A 19,863-nucleotide genomic window follows, 5' to 3' on the forward strand; every position below is an offset into this window, starting at 1 on the left:
CTGCAGAAAGGTAAGTAGGGGATTTCTGACTAAAGATGCCTACTTGAGGGGAGCCAAGTCTAAACTACTTCATATGGAAGGATTTTCTTTTGTTAAGGCCAGATCTTGATCATACAGGCTATAGTACAGAAATGTAAAAAGAAAACAATTTCTGACTGGTTTTGAAATACATCTGGCAGGAACTTCTTTCTCAATTACTTTGCTTCTATGGCTGTTAACAGGAACTAACATTCCCTGGCTAAAAGGCCTGGCAGGAACTGGCCCGATTTATCAGATATAAAGCCATGTAAATCTGACTGAGAAAAACCAGAAGGGTAGCCCCTTCCTGATCACCAAGAAGACTGTCTCCACTAAATGTATTTGTAGGCCTCATCATGGGAAGGACTCTTTCTCCAGTAAGTGAGACATGAGCTTCTTCTCACTTATCTTACAGCACCAGCACCTCCCTTAACGAAGTGTCCACCTAATCCTAGCCACTCACATCTGCAGCTCTTTGGGGATGCTCACCACCCCTAGTTCCCAACATGCCATTCTCAACAGCGAGGTTGCTGCCAACTTTGGAACTGGCACAAGGATAGCCTGAGGGCTCTGCAGGAAGTGCAGGGCCCCAGTACACAGGCTGATGGGAGTTGTCAATGTCATCACCATGGTGATAGGCAGACTGGAGAGCAATGTTTCCAAAAACTCCCAGGAAGCTGCATCCATATATTGGGCCTCATCAAAGAGGAAAACCAATGATGCTTCTCTCACTGCCTGGAAATAACAACAAAGAAATAACAACAACCTCAGATTAGAAATGAAGTCACTTGTTTTTAAACTCTACTGTGACTTTCCCATCAATTCTTTAATGAAGTCACTTGTTTTTAAACTCTACTGTGACTTTCCCATCAATTCTTTAAAAAATGCCAACACAGGCTGGAGCTTTCAGAGCATTCTAATGTATTCTAAGCTCCAGTAATTGTCTACTTTTATAAATGAAAATATAGTCTATATATTTAATGAGGTCTTTTTGGACAAGAAAATACTGTAACCAAAAAGTGGAAGTCATGATCAATATATTCTCTAAATCAAACTTGAAGCTTTTAAATATTTCATTTTGGTAAAGGCTTTATCCTGTATGGAATTCATATACTCTAAAATAGCACTTTCAAACCAGGCTATACGTTAGAGTCTTCCTAGAGTGCTTGCAACTACCAGGCCTTCTTTTATCTCTATTCCTCATTCCCACTCTATTCCTCAATGTCTTATGTGACCATTCTAATGTGTTTGTTCTATATATTTTGTTCTTATAAAATGTACATTGTTGGGACTGGGAAGGTGGCTCTGTGGTAAAGTGCTTGCCTTGCATACATGAGGCCCTGGGTTTGATTCCTCAGCACCACATAAGCAGAAAAAAAAAGCCAGAAGTGGAGCTATGGCTCAAGTGGTAGAACACTAGCCTTGAGCTGAAGAGCTGAGGGACAGTGCCCAGGCCCAGAGTTCAAGCCCATGACTGACCAAAAACAAAACAAAACAAAACAAAAAAATGTACATTGTTAATTTGTTGAGTAAATTTCTTATGCAAATGCTACTGGATCGTAGACTTCAGACATACACACAGTATATTTCTCCTACACTCTACGTTTGTTCAGGATTATTTTATTTGCTTATTTATTTATTTTTTGTTGGTTGTAGGGCTTGAACTCTGGGCCTGGGCGCTGTTCCTCAGCTCTATAGGTCAAGGCTAGCACTCTAGCGCTTTAGCCACAGTGCCACTTCCAGCTTTCTCTGTTTATGTGGTGCTGAGGAATCGAACACAGGGCCTCATGCATGCGAGGCAAGCACTTCCCAGCCCATCAGGATTACTTTAAACATCACTTCCTACTACTGTTTTCATCTTACTCGCTTACTTCTAACTTGTGCATTAAGCTTCTCTGTGTTCAGCAATGTGCTCATGTTAACAACTGCCCTGTTCTCTCCAGACAAATACTGCATTGAAAACACTCTTTTTAGTATATAGACCCAGGAGTGGAAATGCTGGGTTCAGAAGGATTTGGCATCAAAGTTACTAGTTACATCACTTTTTCTTCAAATGTTCGATTGTGTAATCCTGAGTTAGAATCTGAGTATTTGTGTTACTTACTAGTAAATATTTTGCAAAATAACACATTTAGGAACTACTCGTTTAAATTAAAATTTCATTAAGAGACAGGATCAGAAAAGAGCAAAGCCTCTTTTTGTATGGTATGCTTTGCTGTTGGATGAACAGGTGATTTAAAAAGTTTAAAAAGTAACGATGAAGACAGTACACAGACCAAGAAATGCTTATGTGTAGCTAGTATGATATGGATAGGTTAAATGAACTTATGCCATCTCTCCAAATATTGAGTAATAGTATGCAGCATGAGTACCCACCTCCTGAAGCACTTGAATAAAATATGTTTTAACCTTCTTTTGTCTTGCCAATTCATCCATATGTGAAACTTTGAACGATAAGGGAAACTGGTCAGAAAAATTATTATAAATTAGCATTCAAAGTGATAACCTTATAATATGCAGGTTCTTCAGTGGGTACAAGCAATGATTCTGTTTTGACTGAGAATGGGTTTCTGTATGATTAGACATAGAGTTACAAGACCCAATCCAACATTAATTCACAGTTCAGAGAATGAGATCTCAAGCTGACTGAGTATTAGAAACAAATATATAGCGATTTCCTGCCACACCAGACTCTGGAAAGTCCTTAAAGGACTGTGACTAAGGACAAATAACAAGTTGTACTTATCAGTGCCACTTTGGGTGGTTCTAGCATCCTAGTTATGCCAAGTATGCCAGGGTGAATCTGTGCATGGGTCTTCTCAGAAAAAAAAGATACAATAGAAATCATCTCATGTCGGGCTGGGAAGGTGGCTCAGTGGTAGAGCGCTTGCCTTGCAAGCCTGAGGCCCTGGGTTCGATTCCTCAGCACCATATAAGCAAAAAGAAAAAAGCCGGAAGTGGCGCTGTGGCTCAAGTGGTAGAGCTCTAGCCTTGAGCTGAAGAGCTGAGGGACAGCGCCCAGGCCCAGAGTTCAGGCCCCACGACTGGACCCAAAAAAAAAAAAGAAATCATCTCATGTTCTTTCCTGTGCTGGGCTGAGGCAATAAACTACTATGGATATGAACACCAAAGTGAGATTCTTTCTAGAACATGTTAGCAGGTGTTGGGGCCTTAACCAAGGCTTGTTTTAATAGGGGACTATCTTTACAAATTGACCAGAGGCTAGTGTTCTCTATTCTACATCAAATACTTTCTTAGAAGCCTGATAAGATTAGAAGTGATGAAATTGTGGACCAGGGACTCTAACTTGTTCAGTATTGGATATCACATGGGTTCATTATCACTGGGAGCTTTTGAGGATAAGATGCTGGTTCAAGTGACATTCCATAGCAGGGAATGGGAAGGAATATCATTCAAGCATAAAAAATTATTCCTGAATCAAAAACACATGGATGTAATTCCAAGAATGTGCTACTACACTGAAATATTTAAACTTTAAAATTTATATTCAAACTCTTATATTATCTGCCTTAAAATTCATGCAAAAATCATATTAAAGTATATAACTGTCATTCACAGATGGCAAAATTGTGGCTCAGAGAGGCTGTGATATGTTCTAGGACATAAAAATGTATTATAGGCTCTAGAATTCACTCTTCTCCAAAAGGAGAAAGTCTAAGTTTTGGTATCAAATCTCAACTGTCATGACTAACTTTAGTTAGTCATGTTAGGCTGCATTTACATGGAGTTACATTAGAAAACAATCCTGGGTATGAGTATCCATAATGAATAATAGTAACCTGATTCATAAAGCCATTGCCTTTGTTACCTTAACAAAGAAGATGTCATTAAAAAGGCAGTAAAGAGGTTCATCCATCATCCCAGAGAGATATTTTTGTAGGCACTCTTGTCGGCAATAGGCTGGGCATATATCAATTTCAAAGAAGATGGCCATGAGCGTCTGGATGGCATAGAAGTACTGCTTGGCATCTGCTTCCTTCAGCATTAGTGGCAACACCCTGGTGAATGTTACCACAGTCATTGGGAGTCCTCTGACCCACACATGTTCAAGGATGCTGAATCTAATGACATGAGTACCATCAATAAGGAAAAAAGCTCCAAGAAGGTGGCTCCAAAAAAGCAGGAGTCTTTACCTTTGACCTTTCTTCTGGGCTAGGAAGTTTATTTCAGACAACAACTGGCTTTTTCCATAGCCTTTTCCACCCTCATATAGAACTGCTCTTCCTTTCCTCTGGTGCAAACATTCCTGCTGTGCCAAACTGAAGACGTCCAGCTCTTTCTCCCTGTCTATATAAGAGACATATTAGATCCTTCTAACATGTCTATACTTTAGAGACTTTATTTATTTGAATTAATTTATGAAGCTACCTTTAAGAAAGACTGTTCTACCTCCACCCTAGAGCCCATCCATTCTGTGATGGAAATTCTCATCCCATTCTAGCAAATCTAGCAAATCAGGACTAAACAGAGTATATCCTAGTCTTCAAGGTTTGTTGTGAAGCCCAAGGAACAAAATTCAAAGCACTTAGTTACTGCATGGATGTAGAGGTTATGATTATTTTCACAGTGTATTTAAAATTTTCCATAATAACAATTTAGACTTCATAGTTTGTCACTATTATGTGAAGATCATGAACTATAATAAATGTAGGTTAAAATAAATAAAATATAGGGAATATATAATACAGCTGCAACAGTCTTGGTGATATCGTTACTCTTCTAAGTATGATTCCCAGATTTCAATAGGTAAGCTCTGACTTACAAAGATTCTTTTCAGTTAAAGTGACAGCTGAAATTTGAATATCTAATATGGAAAAGTAATGGTAGGACCTCTTCAAAACAAACATAAATTCACTAAGAAGGCTGATTTCTATTTTAGAGAAAGATTAAAAGTATTTAGTTTGTATTTCATTTTTTATACAAATGCTTTAAATTACAAAAGAAAACTCACCTAACAAAGGGTGAATTTTATTACTTGTTCTGGCCAAATGTCTCTTCCCAAACATTCTGGGAGGAAAAAAAAAACAAAGGGAATATATCTATTAAAAACTGCTTCAGGAACACAGGTCCTCTTTGGCAGATTCTTTCATATAACTGAAGAGGGACAAAGTTCTGGATAAGAAAGTTTTGTTTTTCGTTTTTTTGTTTTTTGTTTTGTCAGTCATAGGGCTTGACCTCTGGGCCTGGTCGCTGTCCCTCAGCTTTTCAGCTCAAGGCTAGTGCTCTATCATTTGAGCTAACAGCACCACTTCTAGCTTTTTCTGTTTAAGGTTCTAAGGAATTGAACCCAGGGCCTCATGCATGCGAGACAAGCACTCTACCACTAAGCCACTTTCCCAGACCAAAAGCAAGGTTTTAAGGACTAGAAATTTGTGTGGTGGTGATGATGTGGGAACAGCAGTATTGACCAATTCTGGCTCAGGGAAGTAAGTAAAATTGTGAAGTGCACAAAGAAAAGAATAAAGAACATTTGGATTTGTGATTTACTGCTACTCTCTTGCTGTCAGATAGCAAGAAATTCATGGAGGAACTCTCTTACGAACTAAACACACAAGCTGAAGGTCTTAGACACAGATAGATACCTTCTCACATGAATCTTATTCCAGTAGTAATAAGATACATACAATGGAAAACTTACTATTACTATGACCTGATTCTGTAAGAGATGGGTATAAACCATATAGTGACACTTACATGCATCTTTTATAGCCAAGATATTCATACATCTTCCCTGGGTTGGAAATATTTTTCATCATTTTCTCTGGCAGTTTCTTGAAGTTGTAAGCAGGCAGTGTGGATCTTAGATATGTTACTTCATCACAGGAGACCAAGCCTGGATAAGCTGTTATCATTCTGGCCACAAGACTCACTTTTGGGCCAATAACTGTGTCAGGGAGACAGTATTGGTTGAAGGTAGTTGGAGTACCTCTTTCACCTTCACCCCTAAATCACAGTACTAACAATCCAATGTTCTATCCTACCTGTGTATTCATGTCTTGCTACTGACCCCACCAAACCACAGAATACTGGTCCATTGGTAATACTGATGGAAACAAGCCTAGGAATCAGAAATCCAACAGTGAGTAAATATAAAGTCAGAAGCCTCTGAGTTAGGCACTAGGTCTGCCACTCTCTAGATACAGAAGCGTAGTTTTTGAGCTCAGAATCAACAAGGTCAGAAGTTGCTATTGTTCTGAATAATATCATGAGCATAAAGAATTTAAGTACTAGACTGGGAAGATGGCTCAGTGGTAGAGTGCTTGCTTTCCATGAATGAGGCCCTGGGTTCAATTCTTTAGTACCACATAAACAGAAAAAAGCCGGAAGTGGTGCTGTGGCTCAAGTGGTAGAGCACTAGCCTTGAGCTGAAGAGCTGAGGGACAGCACCCAGGACTAGAGTTCAAGATCCACGACCGACAAAAAAAAAAAAGAAAAAGAAAAAAAAGAAAAGAATTTAAGTACTAGGGTGGTAACTGAAAGGAACAGAATGGTCTTCTTCAGGAATTTTAGTTAGAGAACTGTTCTTAGTAAGAAGATAAATATTTTATCTGTAAGATGCTTTATATATACTTTTTGAAGTACCTTTGAACTGATTGATTACCTCATCTAATCCTTTGAGATATAATTAACAACCAACCTGCCTGGAAGGCATGGAAAATATTTGCCATGAAAAAGAATGTGGCTCAGAGAGGCTCTGATTTGTTCCAGGACATAAAACTATACTAGTGAGCACTAGAATTCACTGCCCTCAAAAAGGAGTTAATTATCCCAGATCTATGTAAAAATGTCAGAATGAGAACCTAGCCGCCCCCTCCAAGATCATGTTATTTTTACTATACTCTCAAATAAAGCAAAAAATGACAAGCCAATCAACAGCCATCAAAACAGAGTTAACAGATCAAATAATGCTTGAATGTCAGAGTAAAACAATAATCAGAATGTCAAGACAGTTGATGGAAGAATTCATGAAGCAAACTGATCTTTGGAATATACTTTCTAAATAATATTTCAAAACATTCTATATTGGCTGGGGCCATGATTCAGTATTAAAATACACACCTATCAAGTGTGAGGTCCTGAGTTTTTTTTAAAAAAGAAAGCTATTCTACATTGATGCATATTATTTGATATACACTATACATATATTATCTGACATACATTATATGTATTTCTGGTACTGAAAGAGCATAATGATAAGATTCTGAGTTTGAACCTAGTAAGTCTCAAAAATACCCTGTCTCAAAAATACCTGGTAGACCATGCCTGTAATCCTAGCTACTCAGGAGACTGAGATCTGAGGATCGAGGTTCAAAGCCAGCCTGGGCAGGAAAGTCTGTGAGACTCTTATCTCCAATTAACCACCAGAAAACTGGAACTAGATTTCAGGTTAAAAACATAACAGAAGATGACCCGAGAAGGTGTGGAGAAGAGTTTGGGATCTGGGTGAGAGCTAATGTGATGCAGTGGTATGAGCAGTAATGAGGCCTTTACCGAGACTGCATAGGCGTGGCCACCTAAACTTACACTTACATTGGTGCAACATTTCCCCAAATATGTTCTTCAGAGCATTCCTTGTTCTGGATGTTTACAGGGCTCTTTGGAGAAAAGAGTTTCATGATCCAGTACACTTGAGAAACACTAAAACTAAATAACTTTCTTTACCCTAAGACTATTTACAACCTTTGATATGTAAGTGTACATTGTGAACTTAGCTTGACCAAGAGTAGAAGGGACTCAGGTTCTATCAAATGTATTTTGGGAAATACTGACTTAGTAGTTATCTTCAAGGGAAAAAACAATTCCACCGATGTTGAAATCTAGCTTTCAGGCTCTGACACTGTTATGCTAATTGGTTTGCCAACATAACCTCTCTGGATCTTTGTTTTCCTGAAGAGATCAGTTTAAATGAACCCCAGTATCCTATCTAATATTCTAAACAAAGGAGGACCACATAGGTTATGGATTTAAGAGTCAAAGAGGGCATCCTTCAAGGCATTGTAAAACAACCTCTAAAGACCAGAGAAATGAGTAATTCAAGCGTTAAGGGAGCTGGACACTGGTAGCTCATGCCTATAATCCTAGATTCTCAGGAGGCTGATATCTGAGGATCAAGGTTTTGGAGCCAGCCCGGACAGACAAATTCAAAAGTCTATCTCAAAACCAGCAAAAAGCTGGAAGTGGCTCAAGAGGTAGATCTCCATTAGTGGTCAAAAATGCCAAGTGAAAGGTTCCGAGTTTAAGCCCTAGAACTGACCCAAGACATGCACACATGAGTGTGTGATGCACATACATAATATACATGATATATTGTACACTATATAGTTTACACACAATATGTAATGCATACACAAACTCTATACACACTATACACACATACATACACACATAATGTGTGTGATACTTTTGGGAGCATCTAGATTTTATGAAGGAGTTGCCAATACAAAATAATATTAGAAAAACAAGGATCTGGCTTTCTATGTGTCCTTAGCTTCCTCAAATATAAATGGAAGATAAAAATATTTTACTCTGGTAGCATATACTATTCTATAAATGTTAAAGCACTAAATATGTGTGATACAATTCTATTATTCTATTAGTGCTTTAAATCTCAAATCTCAAAAAAATATGGCAAGAAAATCTATCCTTGGTTCAAAGTTAACACTGGAAAGCAACCATTTTTCAACTTCACGTATATACATTTCCCATGGTTTTCTATTTTTATTAATAAAAGGTCATTTGAAAAACACTAACCAACTTTTTTTCCCCCCTCAGCCTTGGGGCTTGAACTTGGCCTGGGTGCTGTCCCTGGGCTTCTTTTGCTCAAGTCTATCACTCTACTACTTTGAGCCACAGCGCTACTTCCAGCTTTTTCTATGATTAATTAGAGATAAGAGTCTCACAGACTTTCCTGCCTGGGCTGGGTTTGAACCATGATCCTTAGATCTCAGCCTCCTGAGTAGCTAGGATTACAGGCATGAGACACTGCTTCCCAGATAATCCTAACCAACTTTGTCATAATGTAATGAGTGGGAGAGTAGATTTTCCTCTATCTTTATTAGGTCTAGGACTTTGCAGAAAATGGTAGAGTGGATATGGAGGAGTGAGACATTTCATTATAGGGTCCAGAAAAAGCAATGAGACCGGGGAAAGATCAAGAGTGAAAGTCAAAAGCTGTGTTTTGGCTGGGCATAGGTAGCTCATGCCTGTAATCCTAACTACTCAGGAGACTGGGATCTGAGGATCTGAGATCCCTGATCTCCAATTACCAGCAAGATCCGAAGTGAGGAGTTGTAGCTCAAGGGGTAGAGTGCTAGCCTTGAGCAAGAAAGCTCTGGAACAGCACCCAGGCCCCGAGTTCAAGGCCTAGGATAGGCATGCATGTACACACACACACATGGATACACAAAGCTGTGTTTCCCTCCTAGGTAATTACCCACAATGTTCTCATGCTACCTTTTGTAGCATCCTCTTCATAGTCAGATATGCTGTTTGTACTATTTGAACTTACCTATTTGCTTGTCTTTTGTAGTCCCCCCCCATTTGTAAGTACTAGAGATTTAAACCAGAGTTTTGCAAGTATTCGACCCCTTGAGCCAAGCCCCAACCATTCTATTTTTTGTGTTTGTTTTTGAGATATGGTCTCCCTAAGTTTGTTTGCTAGGCTGGCTGGCTTGGAACTCTTGATTCTACTATCTCTACCTCTTGAATATCTGGAATTTTCTTTGTAGTGTTCTAAACTTCTAAGTGTTTCTCCATACTCTCCTGCTCTATTAGTTGGCAACCTATCTTAATTTTGTCTCTGGGGATGCAGTACATAGTTCTGCATCTAGTGATTTCTTTTCTTTTTCTTGATGGTACTGCGGTTTGAACTCAGGGTTTTGTGCTTGCTAGGCAGGTCCTCTGGGAAACCCACCCCCAGCCCATATATCTATCTATTTAACAATTTCTTTACAGCTCCTATTTGCTGACTTTTTTGTTAAAGCAAGCTTCCTTCCTATTAGACACATTCTGGATATTCTCCCCCTCCTCCTACTCCCTATTCCTTGTTACTGCCTCCTACTCTGCCTGAAGAGCTCCCTGGAGGTACGAAAAGCTCTTCTCTGTCCCACTTTCCTCCTCACTTTGTTTCAGCAAGATTTTCCCAGCAGAAACTGAAGATGCTGAAGGAACTCTCCAGGGCATGTGCACACTCATCGGGCTTCTTATCCCCAGGAAGGCCAAAAACACAGAGGAACATGCAGCTCTAGGATAGATGACAGAGGAAGAAAAGACAAGTTTATCTGGGGAAGGAATATGGCTTAACTCAACTACTGGCTTGCTGCTAAGAATAGAGGATTCTACACAGCTCATGAGCTGGATACTCTGGGCCAGACCAACAGGAAAACATTTTTAAGTTGGTTTAATTATTCCAAGAACTGAAATTTACAACACAGAGCTGCTATTAAGATCCATTGCAGTGAGGTACAGTGTCATGTGCCAGGGTATGGCTACTCAGCTGTTCAAGTCAGCAAGGGCAACACAGTGAGTTTCCACTGTTTAAAAAAATCACTTTCAGTTTCTTGGGTATATCTTGAGCTAAGTCTATCTACTTATATTTTCTATAACCATGTCAAATATGAAAATATTGTTTTTCAAGTTTTCTTGTTGTCTGAGAAAAAGTCTGACCATGCATACCTTATTATTAGAGCCAGAAGCTCATTCTTTATGCTTTCACAAAGGCTTTTCAACAAGAAATGAGTAAAAAAAGGAGATGGAAAATAATCCTGAAAGTTAAATTAATTAGAACATGGCATTCCTTAACTTACTTTACTTATAATAAAGTTTGTTATGAAGTAAATAGGAGGAAAATGCATTTATACTTGTTTGTGTTATGTGTGCAAGATAAACTAGTCATCTAAGACTTATTTCTTACTTACTTTTAATACTGATCGGTCAAGCTCCTTTATACTTACTTTTTCAAACATAAAGACCTGGGTCAGCTGGCCACCCCCTTTCTCGATGACTGTGGAGATATACAAGGTAGCCTCCTGGATGAGATGGCACAAATGCAACAACCAGGCTGCCTTGTGGAACTCCAGGTTGACCAAAACCAAAGTCACTGTACGGAATTCTGATATATACTCCACAGGCTGGCCTTCATCAATCTACAAAGACACAAAGTTACCTTATCTGTGTCTTCAACTCTCAGTATCATATGCAAGTATTTCAACTTGACAACTCATGGTGAATATGAGCAAACAACTTATGGGTGATGGGCAAAAATTTAAAAGAAAGTTCAGGCACTACCTATAGTAACCAGTGCACTTTGAATTAAAACTATTTACTTTTAAGTCTAATTCACCAATAGGCTTTCATATTTCCTAATATTTTGATATGTTGATTAGTCATTAAATTTCATGCAAAGGGACTCTAACAATATTGATTCATTTCTATATACTTGACTGACCAATATATATTTACCAAGCATATGCTATATATATCCTATTAATAGGGTACTAGCGCCTATAGGACAGACTGGAAAATAATCTATTTTCTAGGATTAAGCAAACTGACTCAAGGGTACACTAATTATTTTCATGTAGATGGGGAAATCTGCAGGGATTACAATGAGGAGCAGATGAGCTTGACCAATAAAAAAAGGCTATCACATATGTGTACACACACACACACACACACACACACACACACACACACACACACACACACACACACACACACACACACACACACACACACACACACACACACACACACACACACACACACACACACACACGGTCTACATTCTGACTCAAGAATTAGGAAATTACCTTCTTCAAAAGAGTTTTCATTATGTGCTTCCGCAGTGTTTGTTCAAGTGCAGAGTCTGGATCTAATTCCAGTGCAGTTCTTAGTGACTCTGAGAAAAGGAAAACAAACAAGATGTCTCCAGTCATGTGCTTAATGAAGCTTTAAAACTGTGGAGTGTTTAGGTAGAAAGGGCAAAGTAACTTACCAGTACTTGTACGGTAATGTGGCAGATAATCAAGGCACTTTTCAAAATGCTCATCAAAATCAAATGGGTCAATGATCCGAATATCTCTTAACTAGAGAAAGGAAACTGCTCGTCTGTGTCCATCCCGCAAGGTGAATGCCTTTACTCCCTTAACAGAGGGGCCAAGGATTCTATTTCCCTTGTTTACTTTTTATCTTATCAGCCACACTCTCTGCCCCATCTACTTTTGTAGGGGACCACCTCTGGCCTTCCTCCAAGAGACAGTTTCAATCTTAGTTTGGTCAACCAAACATGACAGCACCATGGCACTGCCCAGTAGCAAGGCCTTTTCAGAAGGCCATGTAGGGATGGGGCCAGACTCTCACCTTCACAGCTTCATCCTCCCTCATGATTTCCACTTCAAACATGTACTGCTCACAGAGCTTCCAGCAGTTCCAGGACAGGACAATTTCATTTGCCTGAGCCAAACGCTGAGCTAACCTGATACCATCTACATCCTGCCCAATCACCAAGAGGTATTGCCGCTGCTCATCACCAATAATAACCTGGGAAATCCGACCTGCAGACAGACCTAGTCAGAAAAAAGAGAAGTACAAGATGGCAAAACAAAATTGAAAACTATTCAAAGAGAGGGGTCTGGAATCCCAACATGACTCCTGCCAACTTAGTATGGTCCTCAGTTAAGAAGTCTGACCTTTAACCATAACACTGAGTTTCAGACTCTTTTCTCATTTAAAGACATGTAGAGATGGACATTCTAAAAAGCTTGTGTCTTACAGGGGAAGGAAATAAGAAATGCTACAGCTCTAAGTACCTTGACTCTAAATTGCTATTCTAATGTATAGCTAGGTCCTAATGGCAAATTATTTGGCGAGAGACCAAATAGAAACTGCTACAACCGTGAGCATACTACCCTTCCTCATATGTAATCAGGGTAGAGAGAAGAGAAATTAAGTATCTTACTGGATATAGGGCTCGCTCTATACTTTTATTCTATCTTCTATTTTTCTGGCCCTGAGGGATTGTCATTTCCCCCAGTAGGTGATTTATATGCTTTGTCTGTACGTTCATAGTATTTATTAAAATACAACAAAGAAGAAAAATTATTTCCACTTATCACACAAAAGGTTATGAGACTAATGTTTTTCTTACTTTTTTCACTTAATTATATCTTAGAGATATTGTTACATTAGAACATACTTTCAAAAATGCAGAGAATTTTAGTAAGTACACATTTTATTTAATTTCCAACAGATGTATTACTTTCAATTTTTATTATGAATCATATTGTAATCAATAACTTTTTGTCTACATTTTGGGTTTGTAAATGTATTTACAGGATAACTGTCGAGAAGTAGCATAGCTGAATTAAAAAATAGATGCATTTGTCATCGTGATAAAGACGGCCAAATCACCCTTCATAGTTGTGCCAGTGTTTACTTCACAGGTGGAGAAAGGGCATTTCTCACACACTCACAAACAGAGTTGGTATTGTCCATGTCTGAATTTTTGCCTGTCTGCAAGTAAGAATGAATATCTCAATGTACTCTCAAATAGCATTTTTCTTATTAAGGTAGATGACTACCCTTTTGCACACAAGCATAGTTGTATTTGTTTTTTTTTTTTTTTTTTTTTTTTTTTGGGTCCGGTCGTGGGGCCTGAACTCTGGGCCTGGGCTCTGTCCCTCAGCTCTTCAGATCAAGGCTAGCACTCTACCACTTGAGCCACAGTGCCACTTCCGGCTTTTTTCTTTGTGCTTATGTGGTGCTGAGGAATCGAACCCAGGGCCTCAGGCATGCAAGGCAAGTACTCTACCACTGAGCCACCTTCCCAGCCCAGTTGTATTTGTTTATGTACCATTTATTAACATCCTTTGCCCATTTTTCTCTTACATTAACTTTTCTTGATTTGTACATGCTATTTCTATATTAGAGAAATCTATCCTTTGAACTGAGTTGCAAATGTATAAATGTTTGTCATCTCTTGAAACTTTATAGTATTTTTTCTTTTCCAACCGAACCATTCTTTTAGGAGCTACTACCAATTTTTAGCTGCAGGTCCTGGCCTTCTGTGGTATGGTAGATACCAAATTTCTCCTGTATTTCCAGACTGCACTTGGCCACCAGAGTAATGATGTCACTCAGTTGATTCTGTTCCACTGTCCATAGTGCCAGGAGTACATTCCCTAAAAAGACAGAGAATAGCCTGACAGGGGTCAAGGATTTAGACTCGCTTCACCGAGGGCCAAGCCCCAGTACTGCACAGATCAACTTCATTTGGTGTGGATACTATGAAAGGCATTAGGCAAAGCTTCTTAGCACTATAAATTATGCAAGGCTAAAATAATACTTTGTCAAAACTTTTTTGTCGGTCATGGGGCTTGAACTCTGGGCTTGGGCACTTCAACTCTACCGCTCTTCAACTCTACCACTTGAACTACAGCATCACTTCCGGCTTTTTCGGTGATTAGAGAGAAGAGTCTCATATACTTTCCTGCCTGGGCTGGCTTTGAACGGTGATCCTCAGATCTCAGCCTCCTGAGTAGATAGCATTACTGGAGTGAGCCACCGGTGCTTGGCTTGTCAAAACTTTTGGTAACCTTCCTTCCATCAATGAACTAACAGAGAAGTAGGGTAGTAGCAAATTCACAAAATGTAGGCTCAAATTCAAATCTACTTTTATGGCTTATTTTATTGTTTAAAAGAGAAGAGCTGGGCACTGGCTCCCGTCTGTAATCCTAGCTACTCAGGAGGCTGAGATCTGAGGATTGAGGTCAAAGCCAGCCTGGGCAGGAAAGTCTGTGAGCTTCTTTTCTCCAATAAACCACTCAGAAAACCGGAAGTGGTGCTGTGGCTCAAGTGGTAGAGTGCTAGTCTTGAGCTGAAGAGCTGAGGGACAGCATCCAGGCCCAGAGTTCAAGCCCCACAATCAACAACAACAACAAAAAAAGAAGGCTGACTCTACATCATATGTGAATCATCCTCAGTTTTTCCAGAGGGGAGACTTTTGACTCTTATGCTTAATTTCTGCTACTAATGAACTAGTCTCTCATGAATGTTTCTGAAGAATGTATTATAAGAATTAATTTTCCTAACATTTAACTCAGGCAGGTGTTCTACCACTTGAGCCACAAACTACTTGATTGATTCCTGTCATTTCCCTTTCCTTTCCTCTGTTCCCCACTCCTCTTCCCTGTCTTTCTCTCTCTCTCTCTCTTTTGCCAGTCCTGAGGCTTGAACTCAGGGCCTGTCCACTGTCCCTGAGCTTTTTTTGCTCAAGGCTGTGCTCTACCACTTGAGTGACAGTGCCACTTCTTGCTTTTTCTGTTTATGTGGTACTGAGGAATCAAACCCAGGGCGCCTCATGCATGCTAGGCAAGCACTCTACCACTAAGCCACATTGCCAGCCTCTCTTCTCTTTCTCTCCTATTTTTAAAGAAAACTCAGGGCCTTGCACTTGCTAGGCAAGCATTCTCCCACTTGATCCATATCTCCACTGGCATTCAATCTAAATGAATGTAAAGCATATGTAAGTTTAATTTGAGCAACACTTTCTAAAACTGGAAAGTCCTTTGAAACAGAGACTTGTTTCCTCATCTTCATATCTCAGGGATCAATGAATTAATTAATGAATGCAGAACAAATAGGCAGATTTCATCTACATACTACTTCCCTCACTCACAGTTCTTTAAACGTACAGAAAAACTAAAAATACCTGTGATATTTAGGATATCCCCTCCAAAACAGAGAACATCTGAAATCAGGTAAGGAAGAGAGAAAAAATGGGTCAAGACCAGCGAGATACTGGATTATGGCAAAATTCTATACATTAAAAAAATACCCTACTAAAATTTCCTCATATTTTTCTTATCTGTTACTCCAAGCCTTGGGCTTCTTCTTTTTTCCTACATTCTCCTCAAATCTATTTGTACTTTTATACATTTTCTCAGTTGGTCACGCATTGATACTGCCTGTGAAATTTATTAGAATCCTTATTCTGGGGCCCAGAGTTTCTATTTAAATGGTCTGCCATAAAGGCTAGGTATCAAGACGTGTGTTCCTGGGGACGGAACACAAGGCCTACTGAATGTTTGGTAAACAGAGATACATTCCAGTATCAAAGTAACAAGGCTTGTAAAAGCATTCCAGGCAGTGATCAAATGTGTATCTAGAGTTGGGATGTACTACCTTAGACCAAATCTCCACCTCTTCAATCTAATTGTTGATTGATCTAATTATTGCTTCCAGCTTACATTCTTTGTTTTTCTTCTTTTCTTTCTTTCTTTTTTTTTTTTTTTTTTTTTGGTGGGGCTTGAACTCTAGTCCTGGGCACTGTCTCTGAGCTCTTCAGCTCAAGGCTAGTGTTCTACCACTTGAGCCACAGCGCCACTTCCCCAGCTTCCAATCTTACCATTCACTCTTCTCTTGTTCCCTATAATTTCATTCATGAAGCAGCCAAATTAACTTAAAAAAAGAAGTTAAATCAGAGGACAGGCATAGAGGCTAATGCCTGTAAATTGTAGCACTTGGGACCCTGAGACAGGAGGATTGCAAGTTTGAAGCCAGCTTGGACTACTAGTGAATTTGAAGCCAGTGTATAAGCAAGACCTTGCCTCCAAAATTAAATTACATTAAAAAATCAGATCATAGTACTACTCTGCTCCAACCTTTCTTTCTTTCTTTTTTTTTAAATACAAAATTACATGGTATTTAATGACAGAGGGTGAGGTGGGTTGGGCAGGGATCGAACATGAAACAAGCTAGTTCTAAGTGTAAGGCAGAGGATGACTTCACTTTCGGGTAAAACAAAAAACTATATATGTGCACAAACATCTGAAATATCAACGCTAGTAGTAATCCTGTCCAGTGATTATTCTTCCCATCACTTCTGTTTTCTAAAGTAAGGTTTGAAACCCAAGAGGTCTAGGTGGTCAAACCTAGTTCATTCACTTTCCCACACTTTTCATCCCATGGTTTCCTCATTTGATATTCTATGTAATTATACTCAATGGGACTCTTTTCTTGACTTCATTTGCCAGACACTGCAAAAGCATTTTTGTTTCAGACTGGTTTTAAGAGGTAATTTTTCCTCATACACAAACACAGCATTTCACAATCAACCTAAACGAAAATAAACACCACTTATTATATGTGTGTGTGTGTGTGTGTGTGTGTGTGTGTGTATTTAAAAAGATCTTTTAAGTTATCAAATGGAGAACAAGTATTATACTTCTACAACTTGATATTGAAGCACAACAATCTCAATTGTTTCTTCAATATTATCAGAGGGACTTTATTCATGTACTAATGGCACATACCTTGAATTTCCTTTTTTTTTAAAAAAAGTAAAAACTAAGAAAGGCTCATTTCATTTTTTTTTTTTTGGAGTTCATTTAGATATTTTAGGAAATCAGAGGCAAATAGGCATTATACCTTTTTATTCCTTTGCTAAGAGTACTCTTTGGTCCTACTGTGTGTGAATGCCTACAGTCCTGTGTAATTTATCATGTTCATTTCAGTGTTTTTAAATTAGGAATATAATAGGGAGGCCATAATCTCAAGGGACATCTTACATATTTCCTCGCGGTCTCTACTCTTTTATACTAGAGTGCAGGTCTGTGTATTCACTGTCCAAGAAATAAACCCTCACCAGCTGTCCTGTCTTCTTTTTCTTTTTTTGGCTATACCCACAGGGTTGAACACATTTGTTTGCTATGCAGGTACTTCTCTGCTCCAACCTTTCAATCCAAGCTCCTTATTATGGAATACAGAATTTGATCTGAGACCTACTTGTTATTTGGGAAAACTGTTTTGTAAAATATAATACATATCCAGGAGGCACATTTATTGTTAAAAGACCACCTGTGGAATACTTTATTTTGAAACAAATTTGTTTTCCCTTTTCTGAACATTGAGTCAATAGGATGTAAGACTGAGTGGAATGGTAGACAGAGGCAAAGAACGAGCTTGTTACCAGTAACTTGATAAAACTAAAGATGAGTGATGATAAAAGAATGACCCTGCCAGAAAATGGGTGGCTCACACTTATAATCCTACCTACTCAGGAGGCTGAGATCTGAGGATCATAGTTTGAAGTGAGCTTGGGTAGGAAAATCTATAAGACTCTTATCTCAAATTATCCACCAAAAAGCTGGAAGGGAAGATGTGGTTTATGTTGTATAGAGCCATTCTTCAGGGGAAAAAAGCTAAGGGGTGGAGCCCAGGCCCTGAGTTCAAGCCTCAATAACACTAAATAAATTCATAACCCTATGGTTATTCATTTTAAAGTACTCCATGGTCTTTCCTTGAAAATAAACCCTCAGGAGCCCAGAACCACACCTCCTGGGTTCCCTGAAATGATCACTCACGCTCCACGATGTCACTAATGTAATAACTGAAGATGTGGGCCAGTTTTTCCATGTCATGTTCCGGCTTGCAGGTCAGTCTGAACCTATCCATTAATGCTGTAAACCCTGACCAACAAAGCAAAGGTTACTGTTAAGGCTCAATGTTTAAACCTTTAGGCCCTCTTCCCTCCACACACTATGTGAATCTAAAGGAATAGGATCCTTTCAAGGTGAATCCCTTGACCTATCTATCAAGTATGATGCTACTTAGTAAGTACTCAGGGCCAGACTAACTGCTGCCTCACTTATAAGTGCTTTTTCTTTCTTTACTTCCTTCTCCTGCCTCTCTCTTTTCCCCTCCTACCCTCTCTCTTTTCTCTATGTGAGCCAAAGACTGTTCTCCTCAGGCTCTGTGGCTGAAGCAAGCTATCATTCTGTCTGTCCTTGTTTGAGAAAGAGAAAACACTGAAAAGGGGATTGGATTAAAGCGCAAAGAACTCAAGTGGTAAGGACAGGCACCTCCTGTCTTCATGACACACAGATACTTTATAAATACTTGTGAATGAATCTCTGGCTAGATACCTGGCATCAAGAAAAAAAAAATGGCAGGCACAGACCTATGTCTCCAAGGGACGAAATTAAGTGAGCTGGGGACTTGGCTTAAGTGGTAGAGCACCTGCTTAGCAGGTGGGAGCTCCCGGGTTCCTCAGTTCCACAAAACAAAGAGGAAAAAGAATTATATATAATATATACTATATAACATAATATATTATTACACAATTATATAATACATAATTATATATTATTATATAATATATATTTAAATATATTAATATGTTATATTATATAATTATATGCATTATATAATTATATAACATAACATAATAATAATATATAATATATAATATGTTTTATATATATATAGGCGAAGGCTTATTATTAGAAGACCCCCGCGTTGGAGGAAAATGCATTGAGTATCTCTGCACAACCCTGCTGTCAATTTCGTCATTTGAGAAGTGAACCCAAGAGCTACACGGAGTCATCAAGAAGGGCGAGTTGGCCGACGTGAAAGGTCCCGCGGGTGGTGGCGCCTCGGGGCGCCGGGACGTCATCCCGCCGGCTTTCAGGGACTATGGCTGCCCTCGGGCCCGCGGGCAACTCCAGGGCCGCCCTCGCCCTCACCAGTCACGTGGACGCCTAGAAGGACACCCTGGGACGTGGAGAGTTCGGGTTCTGATTCCGCCGGCTTCCTAAAGACCAGCAGGTCCGGAAGCAGCGCCGCCAACCGGGCCGCCACAGGCCACAGAGGCGGCCCCGCCTCCGGCTCGCTGGTCGCCATGGGGGTGGCGAGACGTCCCTCGGCGCTACCGGAAACAGGTGCTTTCCAAGAAGCAGCCAATCCGCATCGGAGACTCTAGATGGGACCTCCCACCAACCAATCTGCGCGGGCCTTCCAGGAGCCCCTCCTACCTACTTCCTTCTA

The 19,863-nt window shown here is 39.5% G+C and overlaps 1 protein-coding gene across 8 annotated transcripts in view; it reads right to left on the reverse strand.

Moving 5' to 3' along the window:
* Window positions 1-19,726, reverse strand: part of LOC138828086 (adenylate cyclase type 10-like) — a 34,260-nt gene extending 14,534 nt beyond the window's left edge. For 5 of the 8 annotated variants that reach the window (XM_070023800.1, XM_070023799.1, XM_070023805.1 and 2 more), the window contains exons 1-16: window positions 19,563-19,726; window positions 18,402-18,506; window positions 15,749-15,787; window positions 14,076-14,219; window positions 12,400-12,605; window positions 12,035-12,125; window positions 11,850-11,938; window positions 10,992-11,183; window positions 10,161-10,282; window positions 6,021-6,097; window positions 5,734-5,923; window positions 4,991-5,046; window positions 4,173-4,326; window positions 3,848-4,037; window positions 2,395-2,481; window positions 482-753 (exon numbers count right to left, since the gene is read on the reverse strand). In XM_070023800.1, the coding sequence (XP_069879901.1) occupies window positions 482-753; window positions 2,395-2,481; window positions 3,848-4,037; window positions 4,173-4,326; window positions 4,991-5,046; window positions 5,734-5,923; window positions 6,021-6,097; window positions 10,161-10,282; window positions 10,992-11,183; window positions 11,850-11,938; window positions 12,035-12,125; window positions 12,400-12,605; window positions 14,076-14,219; window positions 15,749-15,787; window positions 18,402-18,506; window positions 19,563-19,719 (2,171 nt within the window). In that variant the 5' untranslated portion in view covers window positions 19,720-19,726. The remainder of the gene's footprint in view (window positions 1-481; window positions 754-2,394; window positions 2,482-3,847; window positions 4,038-4,172; window positions 4,327-4,990; window positions 5,047-5,733; window positions 5,924-6,020; window positions 6,098-10,160; window positions 10,283-10,991; window positions 11,184-11,849; window positions 11,939-12,034; window positions 12,126-12,399; window positions 12,606-14,075; window positions 14,220-15,748; window positions 15,788-18,401; window positions 18,507-19,562) is intronic. The other 3 variants (XM_070023801.1, XM_070023802.1, XM_070023804.1) reach the window with 3 other exon arrangements.
* Between the last annotated feature and the right edge of the window lie 137 nt (window positions 19,727-19,863).

This window comes from Dipodomys merriami, unplaced genomic scaffold, assembly GCF_024711535.1.
Source record: "Dipodomys merriami isolate MVZ:Mamm:240054 unplaced genomic scaffold, mDipMer1.0.p SCAF_16, whole genome shotgun sequence".
NCBI lineage: Eukaryota > Metazoa > Chordata > Mammalia > Rodentia > Heteromyidae > Dipodomys > Dipodomys merriami.